The sequence below is a fragment of the Mustela lutreola genome, chromosome 7 (genome assembly GCF_030435805.1).
Source record: "Mustela lutreola isolate mMusLut2 chromosome 7, mMusLut2.pri, whole genome shotgun sequence".
NCBI classification, from domain to species: domain Eukaryota; kingdom Metazoa; phylum Chordata; class Mammalia; order Carnivora; family Mustelidae; genus Mustela; species Mustela lutreola.
Genome location: NC_081296.1, coordinates 79,500,803 through 79,520,615, shown reverse-complemented (window position 1 = coordinate 79,520,615; position 19,813 = coordinate 79,500,803). Strand labels below are relative to the sequence as shown.

At 38.6% G+C, this 19,813-nt stretch overlaps 2 gene segments (V, D, J or C); both read right to left on the bottom strand.

The window, feature by feature from the left end:
* Nucleotides 1-1,420: 1,420 nt before the first annotated feature.
* On the bottom strand, nucleotides 1,421-2,442 carry LOC131836329 (T cell receptor alpha variable 21-like). The segment is given in 2 exon segments: nucleotides 1,421-2,114; nucleotides 2,302-2,442. Coding segments are annotated over 2 exon segments (411 nt in total).
* Nucleotides 2,443-9,764: 7,322 nt separating this feature from the next.
* Nucleotides 9,765-12,096, bottom strand: LOC131836328 (T cell receptor alpha variable 20-like). The segment is given in 2 exon segments: nucleotides 9,765-11,794; nucleotides 11,950-12,096. Coding segments are annotated over 2 exon segments (438 nt in total).
* Between the last annotated feature and the right edge of the window lie 7,717 nt (nucleotides 12,097-19,813).

Here is a 19,813-nt window from a genome sequence, read left to right as displayed (position 1 = left end):
CATATCAGATACCGTAGATAGACTTCTGAACAAAAAAATTTACCAGAAACAGAGAGGAAGCTTCCATACTGATAAAAAGGGTAAATTACTAAGAAGACATAGCAATCCTAAATGTGTATGCACCCACCAACAGCTGAAAAATAAGTGGAACAAAAACTGACAGGACTAAAGGGAGAAACAGACAAATCTAGAATTATAGAGACATCAATATCTCTCTGTCCACAAGAGAGACCAACTAGCCAGAAAATCAGCAAGGATATAGAAGAACTCAACACCACCACAAATCAGCAGAATCTAGTAGCCAGCTCTACCCATCAACACCCTACCCAACAACAGCAGAACACACATTGGTTTCAGGTGCCCATGAAATACATATCAAGTAAAACCGTATCTTGAGCCATAAAGCAAACTTTAATAAGCGTAATAAAAAAGAATAAAAATAATAAAGAGTGTGCTCTCTGACCACAATAGAATAAAACTGTAAATAAGTAACAGAAAAATAACAGGAAAATCTCCAAATACTTAACAACTAAATAACACAATTCTTAATCTAAGGGTCATAAAGAATGTCTCAAAGGAAATCAAATGTATATTGAAGTGAATGGAAATAAAAATGCAAGATATCCAAATTTGGGGGACATAGCCAAAGTAGTGCTGAGAGGGAAATTTATAACACTAAACACAAATATTAGAAAAGAATAAAGGTCTCAAATCAATCATCTAAGGGCTCGCCTCAAAAACCCAGAAAAAGAAAACAACAATCAATCCAAAACAAGTGTAAGGAAGGAAATAAAAAAAAAACAGAAAACAGTTAAATAGCAAATGTAAAAACAGTAGAGAAAATCAATGAAACAAAGAACTGGTTCTTTAAAAAGTTCAGTAAAACTGACAAGATTCTTGCAAAACAAGGAAAAAAAATGGAGAAGATGTAGCAACCTAACTAGAAGTAAGGCATCCTGTGTGATTGGGTAGTGGTGAATATCAGCCTTTCTCCAGCTGATCCTGGGTTGGGTGGACCTCCAAAACAATAGGCTAAGTGAAAGAAGCCATACCCAAAAGGCAGTATGACTCCATTTATATGAAATGAACAGAATAGGCAAACCCATAGAGACAGAAAGCAGGTTACCAGGGGGTGGGGGAAGTAGAGAAGGGTGAATAACCTTTTACTGGGTATGTGGTTTCCTTTCAAGCTGATGACAAGGTTTTAAAACTAGGTAGAGTTGTTGGTTACACAACACTGTGTATGTACTAGATGACACTTAATGGTTTATTGTATTTTAAAAAATTTTTTAAAAAGATTTTATTTATTTGACAAAAGGAGAGAAAGAGAGAGCACAAGCAGGGGGAGTAGAAGAGGGAAAAGCAGGCTCCCCGCTGAGCAGGGAGCCCAATGCGGGACTCCATCCCAGGACCTGGAGATCATGACCTGAGCCAAAGACAGTCATTTAACCAAGTGAGCCAACCGGGCGCCCCTTAATGGTTCATTTTAAAAGCGTGAATTGTATGACATGGGAATTAATCTCAGTAAAGCTATTATTTAAATTGAAGTTGATAAAAAAATGAAAGGTTGAATTTAACTCCAGATGCATCTGTATATTATATGCATATATGTATGTATACAAACATATATGTATGTGTGTGTATCTATGTATTGGTACATATATAGAGGAGGTTTTGCATATTTAATTGCTTCTATCTGGGGAGAGAGTCAATTTAGAAAACCCCTAGATGGAGAAAGGCCCCTCAGCTTCAAGACAGGACATGTGGTTGGAGCCCCAGCTGCAGAGTTTGGGTACTGGTGGCGGGAGCCTGTTGCACACTGTGCCTCACTGCACAGAGGTAGGTGGCCGAGTCGCTGGGCTGAGAAGCTACAATGTATAAAGAGCTCTGTCTTGCCCGGGTATCCAACAAGACTTTAATTCTTCCACTTGTTTGTTCCTTCTGATTTGACAGAATTATCATTATCAATGTGAGCCCTTTCCCAGGGTCCTGCCGAAACCACTGAAGGGAATAAAGAGCGCCATCCGTGTAACTGCAGTTGAGAACCACGCTGTCCTGCTCTTGGATATTCAGAGCTTCAGGACTTTGCTTCACCTCCTGTTTGCTGCTCACCCCTGCCCAGAAAGAGAACACAGAGAGGCGGGTTAGTGGCTAAGTCTTCTTTGGAAATTACTTTTGATTTTGCTTTTTCAATCTATGCAAAACATCACACTGGATACAAGTCCTTATCTCCCCCACCCCCAGTAGAAATGCCCTGGGGTCTGTCTGTTCTTTGCCCATTTCCAAATCTCTTTAACTTACAGTCTAGTTGTAACCAAAGGATGAGCAAGCCCAGGGATTTGTCCATTCTTTCTGCCACTTAGAGTTACTGAAACTTGTTCTTGTTTCTGCAGTATTGACAAGGTCTCACAAGATAAAGAATCTGCTTTGCTGCCACATATGTTCAAACATTTATAGGAAACAGCATCAGCCCAGCCAAACGGAGGAAGGTCACATGCTCACACAGCTGCACTCACCACCCCCAACCCCATACTGATCTGCAAAGAGTAGGAGGTAGAAATGGAAACACTGCCATCTGAGGACCCACCCCAGCATTGCCAGAGAAATGTTTCTCTCTCTTCCTACTCCTGAATGACAACAAAGTTTTAAATACCAAATGTGTCCACTGCCAAATATCCGTGCATAGAGAAAAACGCAAATTATAAATGCTTATATCAGAAAAGAAATCTAAGTTTTTACTATCCAGTTGCTGTTGCTTTCTTTAGATTCCTAGAACTACTTCCCTCTTCTTGCCACTTCAGCCCGGAAGTGCTGGCTTTCCTCGGCTCACACCTTCTTGAGAAGTCCCTTTATATCATTTTTTTAAAGATTTTTATTTATTTATTTGATAGACAGAGAGAGATCACAAGTAGGCAGAGAGGCAGGCAGAGAGAGAGGAGGAAGCAGGCTCCCTGCTGAGCAGAGAGCCCGATGTGGGGCTCGATCCCAGGACCCTAAGATCATGACCTGAGCTGAAGGCAGAGGCTTAAACCACTGAGTCACTCAGGCGCCCCCCTTTATATTATTTTATATCATTTCTCACCCATCAGGTAACAGGTAAGACAACAGACACACCAGCTGAGTCACTGCAGCCCCTCCCTTGGTGGCTGTCTGTGCTGGGGAATTCCAGGCCTCCAGTAGCAGGTGAGATAGTAGTTTCTTGGTTGACAACAGGTCCCTGGTTTAGTGTTGTCCTTGGAACCAGGGTAACAACATGAACAAAGGCATCCACTTTCAACTCAGGGGTTCTCTTGAGGAGATTTATGAATTTAAACTCTAAGAAGATGAGTCTGAAAGAGGAAAAGAAGGACCGCATCCGCCCAGAATCCATTTCTTACTGCCTTTTCACAACCCAAGAGAGAATACAGCTTATCAATAAACTGATGGACTGGGGAGCTCCAAGGATTTTTCTTTATGTTCAGGAAAACCACCAGATAATGTACATCAGAGGACCAAGAAAGCCCAGATAAATGACAAGAATCAGCAAATGAGACTCAGATGCACAAAGTGACGTGCTCAAACTGACTGGGAAGGTGAAGGTCAGAGCCCGATCTAGAAGGCAGGTTTTCGGATTCTCTGGTCTCCTAAAATACCGCCAGGGATCATGTCTCTCTAGGGGGCATTCAGAGACTTCACAAGAGACCTGGAATGGCACCCCCTTTTATATTGCACAAACCGGCTCAAAACCCACCTTCCTCCTTCTCTGTGTGTGTGTTTGTGTGTGTTTCATGATCACACACAGTTGACCTACAGAGGAGGACAGAAAGGAGGGAGAGGAAAAGCTCTGTAAGAAAGGAGGAGGAGTGACCTTGAACATTTCTTCCTGTTATCTTCCCAAATTTAAGAGAACTGAAATAGATTGAATAAAATAATTTCCTTCCCACTCCCCCCCAAATTCTACTTTTCTCTATCATTGCAAAAAATTGACAAAAATAGATTATTTATGTTTGAAAGTGGCACAGCCACTTCCCGTCTTCCTCTGTTGTCCTATTTTAAGTGGAATGAAAACCTTTCATAATGGATTGGGACAAGGCCAGGAATCACTGAATGTTGGAAGCTGTGCACAGACTGTTCTGCTTATAATGAAGAGAATAAAATATATCATTTGTCACAGTTCTGTACAACCTCAATATTGAATGCTAGCCAAACACTCTCTCCCCCAGTGGATCAGGGATGCTATTGACAATAGAGCATCCATCCCCCTCTTGTGACTAAACACATGAAGGCCTTCCTTCCCACCCCGGCCAAGTCCAACAGTCTGCTTTAGTAAAGTTGCTTTATAGACCTGGAGGAGAATCGCTGAGATGTGTTTATGATGTTAAAGAAAGGACTTGGGGCACCTGGGTGGCTCAGTGGGTTAAGCATCTGCCTTAGGCTCAGGTCATGATCTCAGGGTCCTGGGATTGAGCCCCGCATCCGGCTCTCTGCTCAGCGGAGAGCCTGCTTCCTCCTTTCTATGTGCCTGCTTTTCTGCCTACTTGTGATCTCTGTCTGTCAAGTAAATAAACAAGATCTTTCCAAAAGAAAGAAAAAAAGAAAGGACTTCAATTTTGGTCATTTGTGGTTTCAGGATGATCATCATGTGAGACACAACAATTTTTGGAATATTAAGAGTTTTTGCTTTTTTTTTCATTATTAAAAAAACCCACATGATCTTCCTTTCAGACAGTGGTGTAATTGTCGGCTCATCACTTCAAGAACAGGACACACAGCTGGAAAAAGAAAATACAGATGCCTTGTTAGTCATTTTATTTCAAAATTTCAGTCGTATGGGCAAATGGGAGGATCTGAAACAACTGTAGATTTAGGAGATGTTACAAAGATATAATGCAAGTTTACTTAACCAAGACAAAATCAACATTTTCTACGTGGAGCAAACATTTTCTAAGGGGAAAGGAAAGAGTATCAAAGACAAGTGAACAGGCTTAAAGTATTGGCAGGTGCTTTGGAGGGATGCTGGACCTTATTCCCTTAAAGAATTCCTGGAAAGAAAATGGCAAAACCTCTGGGCCATTTTCAGTTATTAAATAAATCTCAGTGTAGTCTTGTTTATATCTTCCATAGATTGCCTTAGTTTCTTTGCTCCCTGAACTTGAGTCTTGGCCCCTGGCTACAGTGAGGTCAGTTTGGCTACTCTGTTCACTTCCTTCTCTTTTCTAGATGGCCTCCATGAGGCAGGCATCCCCATGAGAGACCAGGGGACCCAGAGGGGCCTCCTCAAGCCTGGGTTCTCCCCTTGTTGATGGTCCCCTCCCAGAGGGTCCCTACTCAGGGGCATTCTCCTCAGCTTCTCGTGCTCTCTTTTCTTCTGCTGGGAGCGCTACAGGACAGTGCAGGCCCTGCTGCCTTCAGAAGCACCACTTGCCCTGGAGAACCCTCGCTGGTCCTCACCATGCCTAGTAGAGAAACCCAGGCAGCCAGGTTGCTACCTCTCCCCACTCTACCACCTTTCTCCAATTTCCTTGTCTTCTGTTAAGCAGGTATAAACATAGATCACAATCTGCTTCAGAAGCAGACTCCTCAAGTGGCTTTTGGGGAAAGGGGAACACTTTTTTTTTCCCTCTTGGCTCCTCCCATTCTTCATATCAGCTTAAGGGGGCAAAGGTTGGAGGTTGGGAGATATAGCGCCTATTCACTCATTTCTCATAAATCCTAGAGGGAGTGCCTGGCTGTGAGACTTTCTTAATGGAAAATGGTAGATGCTTAAGCCTTCTTGGTCCCTAGTTTTGGGTCCTAGCTGCCAAATTTGTGGCAGTGGAAAATGCCCTTCAGTACATACTATTCATCTAACTGGAAAAAGAATATTTAATTCTATAAACAATTTAATTCTATAGACAATTCTTTATCTTATTTTTAAAAAGATTTTATGTATTTATTTTAGAGGGAGAAAGGGATGCGAGCAAGGGGAGGGGCAGAGGGAAAGGGGGGAGGGCAGAGGGGGAGGGAGGGAGAGAATATCATGTCAAATAGACCTGATGCTGAGCAGAGCCCTGTGTGGGGTTTTATCTTACCATGTTGAGATCATGACTTGAGCCTAAAACAAGAGTCCAAGGTTTAACCAATTGTGCCAGCCAGGCACCCCTAGATGATTCTAAATAAAGATTTCTAATTCTTCAAAAGACAATATGAAAATATATACACATATGATCTCATAATTATGTATTATATAATATAAATATCCCATAATAATATATTATACAATATATATGGATGTATAAATATTATATAGATTATAAATATATAAATAAATATATCTTATATATTCCAATAATATTAGGAGCATTAAGACTGTTCCATTAATATTGGGTAAGTTTGGGGGACAAAATTAAATAATAAACCTCACACTAACCAAAATTCAACATAAATATTGGAAAGGGAAAGACTGACTATAAGGATATGGCAAAAGTTTAAACATGGTCATGAAACGGTTATACATTATCTTTTTTTTTTTTAAAGATTTTATTTATTTTATTTGACAGACAGAGATCACAAGTAAGCAGAGGCAGGCAGAGACAGAGAGAGAGAGGAGGAAGCAGGCTCCCCGCTGAGCAGAGAGCCCGATGTGGGACTCGATCCCAGGACCCTGAGATCATGACCTGAGCCGAAGGCAGTGGCTTAACCCACTGAGCCACCCAGGCGCCCCCAGTTATACATTATCTTGTAGTCTTTACTGGAAATTAATAAGAGAACTATAAAGGCAGAGATTAGAGAACTAGTGTGCTATATTCTGCAGCAAGCAGATCTTTATGAGTGTTGTAACCAGCTTTCTTTAATATGAAGTTAAAATGTTTTAAAGAATCCAGAAAGAGTAAAAATTAAAAATTATTAAATTATTAAATATATTAAATATAATATATTTAAATGTTGGAAGAGAGGAGAAAATATTAAGGGATAATTGACTTATGGCCTTTAACATATAGAGAGGTTTTAATTTTTAATTAAAAATGAAGAATAAGGGTGCCTGGGTGGCTCAGTTGGTTAAGCGTCTGACTCTTGATTATCAGCTCAGGTCCTGATCTCAAGGTCATGAGATCAAGCCACATGTGGGACTCTGTGCTCAGTACAGAGTCTGCTGGAGATGCTCTTTCCCTCTCTCTCTCTGCTGCCCCCTTCAAATAAATAAATAAATAAATCTAAAAAAAATATAAAGAACGAATAAACTTTTATCCATGTTGGAGAGTGGAATAAGTTGTTCTGGCCATTTTTTTCTGGTTAAGTCTGCAACCAGAAGGCTTGTCTGTCCATTATTCCTCTTGACTGCTTTTCAAACCTTGGATAATTTTCTTTTTGTTGTTGAAAAAAAATTATTGTCTTTTTATCATTAAGAAGGAAATTTTCTACTAACTAAAATAGGATATGGCATAACCAGAAATAAGGTGTGAGCTGCACTCAGGCATGTCAAAGTAGGGCTTGAGGGTCCCTCAGCACTTCTCATCTACATTTACCCCCAATACCTGCAGGTCTGCGTCACCCATCCTCCTGAAAGGCAGCAGCTTCACAATGACAGTGGTTTCTCAAGGTAAGATCTTCTAGTCCTTTAAACCCAAATCACCACCAACTCACCAAAATGTGGCCCTTGACCTCATGCCAGACCTATTCACTCAGAATCTATTGATCAGAATCAGATCTGTACTTTTGAAAAAAGTCTTCATGTGATTCTTAAATATCCAGACATTTGAGAAGTACTGTCCAGCTGGTTAGCTCAGGCATTCTTATTTTTAAATCTCATGTTACGGTGCCCAGAATATTATCCTTTATCTCAGAAATTCCTTCACCTTTCAACGCAGTATGTCTCAGTTTCCTTATCTGAAAATGTGTTAATACTACTTCACAGTTTTTTGTATTATGAAATGAGTAAGTAGAGTGCTGGGCAATGTACTTGGCATATGCTAAATGTTCAATAAATGATAATAAAGGCAACAGTGGTCACAATGAGGATGGAAAGATGAGGGCAGGTTAAAACAAGAATCCTGGGATTATTCTCTATGTTGGGTAAAACTGTAAAGCTATAAACCCAATGGGCTAAAATTGGACAAAACCAGGTGATGTGGATAAAAGAATAATTCTGTCTCTCTCCCTAAATCAGGAAGCTTCCATTTCTGCTTCCCTGATTTCTAGTCCTTCCCCCATCCCCTCTCCACAAGACAGGGATGGGACAGTTGAGTCTGTTGTTCAGAGTCCATTTATGAGGAGATCAATTGTTGGTCTAACTGATAAGGTAGGCCTCCAGACTCCACTCGGTCTGTTTATATCCTTTGCATTTTTAAATCTTTGCCCACCTGTCATAATAAGCAGATCTCAGTATTTCCAGGAAACTGACTCTGCCACAAGGCTGGCAAATAAAGCAAGGAAAATAAATAAAACTTTCTTCATTTGCAAGTAGCATCATTATGGAGGTAGGAAATCCAAACAAATTCACAAACAGAATTAACTACTAAATTTAGCAAGTTCAGTGAACACAAGGTCAATATAAAAACCAGCTGTATTTCTATACATAAGCAACAGTTGGAAAATAACATTTTAAAAAATTGCTTGAGATCTCTATCCATGGGTGTAAATCTGACATAAGAAGTGTATGATCACTATCTTAAAAATTAAAACCATTTCCTGATGGAATGAGCACTGTGCATCTTATGGAAATGATGAATCACTGAACTCTACCTCTGAAACTAATAATATACTACATGTTAATTAGTTAAATTTAAATAAAAAAGAAACAAAAAAATATTGCTTAGAGAAATAGAAGGTGACCTAAATAAATTGATAGTCTAAATTTACAACATAAAACTCAGTGTGGCTAAGATATCAATTCTCCCCAAGATGATCTCATAGATATAATGCAAAACCAATCAAAATTGCAACAGAAATTTTGTGAAAATTGAAAAAGGTTTAGAATTTAGGAATCGATTCTAAAATTTGTGTGGAATTACAAAGGACCTAGAATGGATAAAATAATTTGGAGAAGAACAAAGATGAAGGAAAAACACAATGAGTTTCAAATTTTATAGAACTATATTAATAAACACTTTGTTCTATAGATGGAATGAAGATAGTGCAAGAAGAGACCTACATATGTAAGGTCCATGATATGTGACAAAAATGCCACTGCAATTCTAGGAGAGAAAGGATGATCTTTTCTCTTAATGGTTATGAAGGAACTGGAACCTTGACACCTATTGCATATTATCACAAATACTGGTGTGAGCTGGAATATGGACCTAAATGAAAAAACATGTCCATGCCTTGAAGTAGGCAAAGATTTTTCAATAGAACACACACACACACAAAATATTAACCGATATGGGGAAAAAAGGACTAGCTGTGCTTTATTAAAATTAGGGATATCTGTATATTGAAAGATATCATTGTGAAAGTGAACAGCCAAACAGTGGATTAGGAAGGAATTCACAGTACAGAATTTTAACATGAGTCCATAGCCAGAAAATATAATGTATGCATGTGGATAATAAACATACAAATGGGCAAAAACTTGAAACACATACTGGCCACAAAAGAATATCCAGATGGCCAATGAGCGTATAAAAGGTGCTCAGCATCAATATTCCTCAGGAAAATAAAATTAAATCCACAATTTTATGGATACCACTATACATCACCAGAATGGCTTAAATTAAAAACAAATGAAAACTCATATCACTTTTTGGTGAGAATATGGAGTAAGTGGAACTCTCATGCATTGGTTCAATGCTTTGGGAAGAATGTTTATCAGCTGGCTCTAGAGTTAAATATATCATACTCTCTGATCCAGTAAGTCCATTCTAGTGGAATTATCCAAAAATAATGAGTTTATCTGTCCACCAAAACACAGACTTTTTCATAATGGCACCAAACTGTAAACAATCCAAATAACCCAAACGTCTATTTCAAGGAGAATGGAGAAGTAAATTGTTTATTCATACAAAGAAACTCTACACATCAATAAGGAAGAGTAAACAACTGATACACAGGGCAGAATCAATGAATTGCAAAGATAACTATGCTGAGTGAAAGAAACCAGATATGAGAATACATACTGCACCATCCTGCACAATTCTAGGCAGTGAAGTTCCAGAATGGATTACAGAAGTCAGAACAGTGGTTATTCAGGGTGGAGAGTGGAAAGAAGGGCTGTTGAATTGGAAGGGGCATGTGAAAATCTTCTGGAGCAACAGGTATATTCACTCTGCAGATCCGGATGGTATTACATGGCTATAAAGAAGTGTAAAGATTTGTTGAGCTGTAGGTTTTAAGTTTTGTGCATTTGGTTATACGTGTTGTAACTCAATTACAAAAAAAAAGAGGGAAAAAAACAAAGAAACAGAAAATTTTATTTTTTTTTTAAAGATTTATTTATTTATGTGAGAGAGGGAGACCAAGAATGTGCATGAATGGGGGAAGGGGTAGAGGGAGAGAGAGAGTGGGGGGAAGCAGCCTCTCTGCTGAGCAGAGAGCCCCATCTGGGACTCATCTCAGAACCCTGAGACCATGACCTGAGCCTGAACCAAGTCGGATGCTTAACTGACTGAACCATCCAGGTGCCAAAGAAACAGCATTTAAAAATATTGAAATGAATATCACTGCCACCACCTGAGAATTAAAAGCATTTCCACCAGGGAGGGAGGACTGAAGTATGTGGAGGAGTGGGGACCAAAAAGGGGTGCTATTTGATTTTGTAAATATATGAAGTATGATTGTGGTTAAAAAAAAAGAAAAGAGAAGAAAAGAAAGATATTTAAAAAGAAAGGAAGAGAGACTGCTGTGAATTTCAGACAGAATGAGGACTGGATAAAACATCAATCCATCGGTTTCAACAACACCAAAGTCATGGGAGTGAAGGCTAAAGATTTTGTTGGACTGATACTAACAGAGGCCAGATTCTGGCAGGGGTGAAGAATGGGGGTTGAGGAAATGGACACAGTGAGTACGGAAAATTCCTTCCATTAATTTGGTGATTAAGGAGAAGAGAAATGTAGAAATATGGCTGGTGAAGATGTGGGCTTCGAGAAGACTATATTAAAATGGGAAAGATTCATTTAATAAAGATGTGACCAGATTATTGTAAGAGAATATAAAGCACTTAAAAAAAAAGAAAAAAGAAAAAAAAAAAAACTTCTGGGAGGGAAGAGTGTATTTCTGGTCAGTCTCTTTTCAAGTGACCCAAAGCAAGAAACCAAGGCTGTCCATTGCACAGCTATCCCTTCTGTATCCAGGTGAGGAAAGCCCTGAGCTGTTTCAAAGAGCAGACTGATACAGAACACACAAAGGAACTATCCTAAGGACCAGAACAGAAGGAACAGTAATCCGTGCCATCTAAGCTGTGTCACAAGACTTCTTTCTCCACAGGACCACTTGGAAAGAGGCTCTGAATGCTAAGTACTTCCTTGAGGAAGAGGAACAGCAGAGATGCCCTTATTCCAGAGTGCAACTGCAGGGTTTTGGTACAGCTCCCAGGCTGCCTGGGAGTACTGTGTCTTCACGGCACAGAAGTAAGTGGCTGAGTCTTCAGGTTTAGAAGCTTCGATGTGCAGAGAACTTCCCTCCTTTAATAGTGTGGCTCTTAGTCTTTCTTTCTGTTTCTCATCACCAACTGCATATAGGACAAAGAGGAATTCTGGGCCTTGCCCGGGATCCTGCCTATACCACTGTAGCCCGTTAAAGGCGCTGACTGTGTAGCTGCAGTTGAGGCGGACACGGTCTCCCTCCTGAAGTCTCAGGGTCTGAGGACTCTGCTCCACCCGGTCTTCTCCAGTCACCCCTGTTCAGGAAAACAAAATCAGAAATGATAGAAAGCCTTTAGTACAACATTTTTGAAAAAACCCAGCGGTGAGCAGACACGGAACCCCTATCTCTTCTCCCCAGCTTTGGATAAATGTGTCCTTGGTGGCTCTCCTCTCTTAATCTCTAACTTACAGCCAAGCTGAAGCCACAAAACTATGAATGCACATTCCAGCATATTCTCCATCCTGACGTCTGAGTCTTGGTACAATTTGTAATGATTCCAAATCTTCTCTGAGGCGCTGTCTCTGGGGCTTGGCTCTTGTTCTCTGACAGGGGAGAGAGCCTTTCTCTTAGTGACTCAGCCAATCAAGAGTAACTTTCATGCTTTTGATGTTTAAAGAATCAAGGAAGGAGAGGAATGGAACCACTGCCACCTCCTGGTCAATAACACAATCTCACAGCACCCACTATATGCAGCCCACAAAGAAAAGATTGAGGGAAGGACATTTTGCTTTTGGTGAGCATAGTGTCTATGAGGTTCAAAGAGTCAGAAAAGCCTTCTCTTATTTACACTTTTAGTTATTTCATTGTTCCTTGAATAGCCTTTAAACTGCTACCAGAGTTTATAAGAGAGTTGGACCCAAGTGTAGGTGTCATGGATTGTGTTTCTTCATATAATACACAAGAATCTTAGCAGAATCTTACATTTAAAAGGACCTGAGTTCAAAAAGAGGGAAATCAAATAGGGTGTGGCAATGTCTGGAAACATCACTGATTAGAGATAGGGAATATAAGAAATCCATTTCTTCAAATAATTTTATGCCTGGCTCTAGGGACCAACTGTGACCAAAACTCAGGGTCACAAACTTGAGAGTTATAGAAGGGAGGGAAGAGCATAACAGAGGGGAAAAAAGACCTCTCCACTTCTAGATCTCAAAGGAGACAGAAGGTCACCACTGTGTTGGGGGAGGGTAACTATTATCCATGCAAATCACAAACATTTTACATAAGTAAATGATATATGGTAAAAGTAAGTGTTACTGGGGCAGCTGGGTGAAGGCATCTGCCTTCAGCTCTAGTCATGATCCCGGGGTCCTGGGATAAAGTCCTGTGTTGGGCTCCCTGCTTAGTGGGGAGCCTCCTTTTTCCTGCTTTTCTGAATAGTGGAGAAAGATTAGTACATACCTTCTAGAATTGCTGTATCATTTGAAATATGTATTGACAGATAGATTACGTATATATTTATATAGTTATATGCAATTAGAATAATGGCTAGGACATAGTAAATATACCTGATTAATTGTAGCTATTATTGCTGCAATTTTCTTTTGGAGGGTTAATGTACCTATTGATTTTAAAAAGCTCTTTATATAGTAAGTTATATTTTCTCTGGTTTTGAATCCTTTTATTCCATTTTGGCACTTGATTTTGGCTTTTGATGAAGTTTTTGCCATGTAGAAATGTTTGCTTTGATGTGCTCTTATTTATTATTAATATTTGTTGTTCATTCTGCCTGAAGTTTGAAATTTGAGTCATGCTTAGAAAGTCCTTATTCTTGCTAAGATTGTTTTTAAAGAGTCCTGAAATTTCCTATTATGTTTAAAATTTAGTATTTTTAGTCTACCACATGGAATTACTTTGATCTAAGGAATAAGTTTGGGGCCAATTTTTCTCAAGTGGCTAGTTCACTGCCCCAACATTATCTGCTCCTTCATTGTTTTCTCCCTGATAAGCAGTACTTTGTGTTATAGTAATTTCCTATTCATAATTTGTTTCTATTTTTGTCTTCTCTTTTCTCTTCCATAGTCTCTCTAGTTCTACATTTGCTAGTACTAATTATTTTTAATTATTCCAGCTTTATAATATTTGATGGTTGATAGAGTTTTGGGTCTACTCCATCCCCATCATTCTTCTGTTTCAAATTTGATGCTGATTTTCTGCACATTTTGTTTTCACTTGAGTTTTAGAAGCAGCATGTCTGTTTTTAAGTAAATATGGTAAAAATTTCAAAGTAATCATGTTCTAGACAGTATCACATTACTACAAAAAACAAGAGCTATTGAATTTAGAGGGTAACTAATATTTCAATACTAATATTGAAATTAGTAACACTAAGCTAGGCTATCTATGGCAAAACTAGTATTGTCTAATTGTTTGATTCTATGACATGCCATTGTATTTTGTCATTGAATATGCATTATCTTGTTGCATTAATCACCATTTGTATGAGTTCTCTTCAGACTTGTCCAAATGGCATACTTTGCACCCCAGAAAAAAAAAAAAAATCAACTCTCTGATGCACTGCTTTGATGTCACTCCATCCGTTGTCCTCTCACTCAGTAACCAGAAAATATGAGCTACACAGAATGTGTAGTACTAACAGTACAACGCTCATTGTTTTTTTGGCTTTTTATTTGAGAGTTAGATAATTTCTTAGTGATCTAAAAGTCACTGCACTAACCTGTATACAATTTATCATTGACTTATATGATTTATTCTAGCCAGACTTAGCAAACTCTGACTTGTATAAATCATATTTAAAGGCAGTTTTTCTCTGTCACTGAATATGTGTACCCCAGAAAAAGAAAAGATGACTGTAAGATTAGAGCAGGAGCTCTGTGGAGGACAGGAATGACAAGAATTGGGGAGCTGAATATGTGATGTGTAATAGAGCCAGAGAAGTTAATTAACAACTGTGAGTTTGATGGGAATTTTGTTAAATTTTTAGAAAACATTTTAAATTTGGGGGGGTTCCTGTATGGCTCAGTTGGTTAAGGATCCAACTCTTGGCTTTGGCTCGGGTCATGATCTTAGGGCCATGGGATGGAGCCCCTCATCGGGCACTGTGCTCAGCAGGAAGTCTGCTTGAGACTGTTCCTCTCCCTCTGACCCTCCCCCTGTTTGTGTGCTCGCAATGAATGACTGAATGAATGAATAACATAGAAATTTTTAAAAATATCTTGAATTTTAAATGGTTATAGATTCACGGAAGCTTCAAAAAACCTACACGGAGGTCACACGTACTCTTCACCGAGTCTGCTCCAGTGATATCTAAACCAGGAAATTAATGTCAGTACAATCCACAGAGCTTATTTAGGTTTCCACAGTGTTGCATTCACTCATTTGACTGTATGTGTGTATGTGTAGTTCTGTGTAACTTTATACATATACAGATAGATAAATTCATGTGTATTATATGTATAGATCCTCTGCCACAATCAAGATGCACGATTTTCTACCCCAAGTCTTCTTCATGCTATCCCCTTTGTAGCATGACATCTGACATGTCACTCTTAAGCTCTGACAATCACTAATCTGTTTGTTCTTCATCTCTACCATTTTGTTTCAATAATGTTGTATAAATAGGCTTGCATAGACATAACTTCTTGAGATTTTTTTTTCACTCCACATGAGTAATAAAAGTGTGAGATCTATCCAAGATATTGGGTATATCCAACCTGTTGGTTACTTTTTATTTCTGAGTAGTATTCCATGGTATGGATATGCCACAGCTTGCTTAATCAGTCACCCACTGAAGGACATTTGGGTTGTTTCCAAATTTTGGTTGTTATGAATAAAGCGGTTGTGAATATTCATGTCTAGGTTTTTATGTGGATATAAGCTTTCATTTCTCTAGGATGAGTACCCAAGTGTGTAATTGTTAGATCATATAGTAGGACATACTTAGTTTTTAAGAAACTACTATTTTCCAGAGTGCCTTATCATTTTACATTCCCACCAGCAATTTATAAATGATCCAGTTTCTCCACATGTTTGCCAGTATTTGGTGTTATCACTATTTTTAAAAAAAATTTAGCCACTGTTGTAGGTGCGTAGTGCTATTTCATTGTTGGTGTAATTTGCATTGGTCTGATGGCTAATCATGTTGAACATCTTTTCATTTCCTTATTAGCAATCTTTATATCCTCTTTGGTGAAATATCTATTCAACTCTTTTGTCTATTTTCTAATTGTTTATTTGTTTTTTACTGTTGAGATGTAAGGATTCTTTTTATATTCTAGATATAAGCTCTATGCCTTACAACTTTACATGGTGTGTAAATGTTTACCACCCCCCCATCTGTAGCTTATCTTTTCATCTTCTTTACAGGGTCTTTTGCAGAGGAAAAGTTTTTAATTTTGATGTAGTTAAGTATGTGTATGTGTGATACTTTTAGTGTCAAATCTCAGAACTTTAGTATTATATCTAGCTCCAAGTCTTGAAGAATTTCTCCTATGTTTTCTTCCAAAAGTTTCATAGTTTTATATTTTGCATTTAAGTCCATGATCCATTTTGAGTTAACTTTTTATAATTTTTAAAAGATTCTTTTAAAAAGAGGAATGTGCCCTTATCTTTGTCTGGAGCTTTGCCAATTTGCTCTGATCATGTAACTAGCTTAAAGCAGCATACCCAAAATGTAAGTTGAAGACTTCTCACAGAGGAGTGAGCTTGCAATTTTTTTTATACTTACCATGATTTCTCTACCTAAAAGGTAAATTTAAAAATATGATTCCTAAATCAAACTTTTCTCACCTCATCAGGCTCTCAAATGTTTTCTAGTATAAGTTTGCTAAGTGGTCACATGACAAAGGGTAACTGTAATACTGCCTAACATTCACATTTTTTTAAATTTTGAAATTCTCTGAGAAAAATACCCATCTATCATCTTTAAGTCTGAACTTTAACCTGAACTAAAAGTGGGATTTTCCTTCCTTGTCTTTAACTTCTTTTCTGATAATTGGGCACATGTTTCTTGAAGAAAAGAATATTCTCTTCTTGTTATTACTTTTCACTAAAACCACATTCTTTTATCTACCTTTTTCCACAGACACATTTCCAAGACCAAATATCTCAGTTCCTCCAGGATGTGGTGATGTTTTCTTCCTATTATCTCAGGGACAGGGATGATTTTGCTCTCATGAGAGGATTTTGAAAAGACCAGTATTACAATTGAGGATAATAGTTTTATTAAGGGCTTAATAGTTTTATTAGCCCTTAATATAAACTTTTAAACTTTATCTTAAAAGTTTTATTAAGGGCTAAGAATCTAGGAGCTTTAAAGTATTCTTGATTGAAATAATTCAGCACTTGGAATCAGCATCAGGAAATTAGAAAAACAAGCTCATTTCCTTAAGTCTTAGATTAAGACATCCAATAACAGGAATGTCTACCCAAAAGCTAAGTAAATCAACTAGGTCACTAGACTTGAAAGAAAAAATATACAGTGAAGTAGAACACACGATGGCAAGAGTAAAGACAAAGGGCAATAGACAGTTTGAGACAATACAATTATATACAAGGACGCTATCTATTGTGTGGAGAACACCTGTAGTATAAAGGTCATTTCATTTATGGTCCAGAAATCAGGATGAAATTGAAAAATATGGGGACACAGAGAGAACTGAGTTAGCTGTGATTTTCTTTCAGCCTAGACCACACACCCCCTGCCATCATCACCCCTAGTTTTATAGGACTCCTATTTCCAGCCACAGTAAATATTAAGGTTCAAATCCTAAGATAAAAACCCAGGAGATCAAACCAGAGAAGGGATAAAACACTAGCCTAAACCAAGAAGAATCCACACACATATATAAGAGGCATCTAGGCCACAAGAAACTGAAAAAGATATATGCCTTTCTATATCCTCACTCAGGTGATGAAGATGCCCGCATCTATGCTAACAATTAGAGACCATCTAAATTACAAACCTGGAAAACAGTGTCATGTGAGAAAAATCTGTAGGAAAAGAAAGGGAATTTATGGCAAACAGAAGGAGTGTTCTCATGGTCATAGAAATGGACAAATACAAGAAATAATTAACCCATACTTATCATATGCATCCAAAGTCTAGAAACTCTTTATCTGTTGATGTTATCAATTTATTCTTCTTCAAACAACAAATACTTAATATGGAGCCACTATGTGCCAAGTATTCTGTACATGTAATACATGCAGTCTTCCTTACTCTGTGGAGCCTACAGTTATAGGAATCATCCAGAAATTCCAACATATATGCCCAAAAGCAGTATGTAATTATGTTCACCAAAGAACACTATAAGAATATTCATGCTACACTACTCGTAATAGCCAAGGACTAGAAAAATCCAAATAACCATTTAAGCAGATGGCTAACCTGTAATGTAATCACACGGCGATTAAAACAAAAACAAAAACAAAAACAAAACAAAACCAAAAAAACTAGACTATACACAGTATGGCTGAATCTCAGAAATAGAGTACTAAGAGAAGAATCCAGATGGGATAGAAAAAACACAAACTTGAGTCTTTTATTTATATAAAGTTCAAAACCAGGCAAAATGAATCTATCTATGGGATTGTGGTTTCTCTGGAAGAGCAGTTAGTGACCAGAAGAAGGCATAAGGAGGGGACGTTCTGCAGAGCACAAGTATATCCATGACAGAGAAGCACATTTAGCTTTAGGTTGTGGAAGACATTGGATCCTTCAAATGAAGCCTCCTAGAGACCCCCTTTCCAACCCCAAGACAGATTTAGGCACCATATGACTGCGTTTGGCACTACGGATTGAAACAAGGAAACCATTTAGATTTGGGGTCTTCCATTTTAATGTAATCATCACCAACAAATTCCTTTTAATCTGTTGCTAAATGATCTACTGCAAGGTAAAGAATTGAAGATAAAGATGCTTTTGTTGAATGACACTGTTCCATATGCTCTCTGAGCCAGAGAAATAGTATTTTCCTTCCAGTGAAGCATCCACCTCAGAATCCCCACCCCCATTAAGTGCAGCCCCTGCTTCTTCCTTCCACTCGCCACTCCCCAGGTGTTCAGAGCTGGGGGATACCTCCTGTGGAGATCTGAGGTTTTTGTGGGGCTCCCTCTGGTGCTGCATCACTGTGGTGTCTCTCAGAGCACAGAAATACACTGCTGAGTCCGCAAGCTGTAATGCTCTGATGGTGAGGCTGATGGAATGGTCTGATTTCTGGAAGTTCAGAGAATACCGACCCTCTGTTGCATTCTGCTCCATGTATGACTCCTGAAGAATAAGGAAAATCATTTCCCCACTTGGTAGTTGTTTGTACCAGAATAAATAATAAGTCGATCCACTAGCTTCGAATACACAATCCAGGGTCACAGTCTCATTCTCCAGTGTAGAGATGGTAGGCTGGGCTTGAGTTACATTCTGTGCCATGCTGGATCCTGCAAAAAGAAAAGAGAGAGAATGAGGCTGATTCCTCTGGTAGTATCTCTAGGGTTTTAAGGAACTCATGTAGGACTGAGAGTTCTGATTTCCCTGACCATTATTTCCCTTCCTATACCCCACCAGACAATAATAATCCCACCTGCCTCTAGCCCCGGACTCAGGACTCAGAGGAGCTTGAATCTATGTCTGTGGCCATCCTTACTAGCCTTACCAAGGCAGAGGGAGGCTATCACTGCTCTCAGCAGGCTAAGGAGTAGCATGTTGGAGCACTTCCTCTGAGTGAAATGTGCTGTGCTCTGCCTCAAATTCAGATCTAAATGCCTGCCCTGTGCCTCACAGGGTGCACACACTGTTACTGAGCTGTAAGAAACTTCTGTGCCACAACAGGAAATACCCGTGGGCTTGTGTCATGTGTGGCTTGTTTACTTGGTGGGGATGGAGTCTAACTTGTTTATTTGGTCTTTTTGTAATTTAATTCGCAACCATTATATCTGGACATGTATATGAATTAAGTTGAATTGTAGGATATTAAGGATGCAACCATTTGCCATCTTTAGCCAGTGCATCTATGATGGACTGGTAAGTTTCCAAAAGAAATACAATTACTTATGATTATGGTGACTTCTAAGGACAAGTAGTCATCCATCTTTTTGTACAGTGTATGCTTTGTTTTTTTTTTTTATCTCCAGCCAAAGTCTACAATAAAATATACTCACAGAAATTTCTTCCAGACAAGAAGCGAAAACTATTCACCCTCAATTCTCATAACTTTTCTTCATGCACTCCAAGGCATGGGTTCTGAGGAAATTTCCACTGGATAAAGTTCCTTGTCTTTTTAATGCTATCACAGCAAGTTTTGTGATTGACAAAATG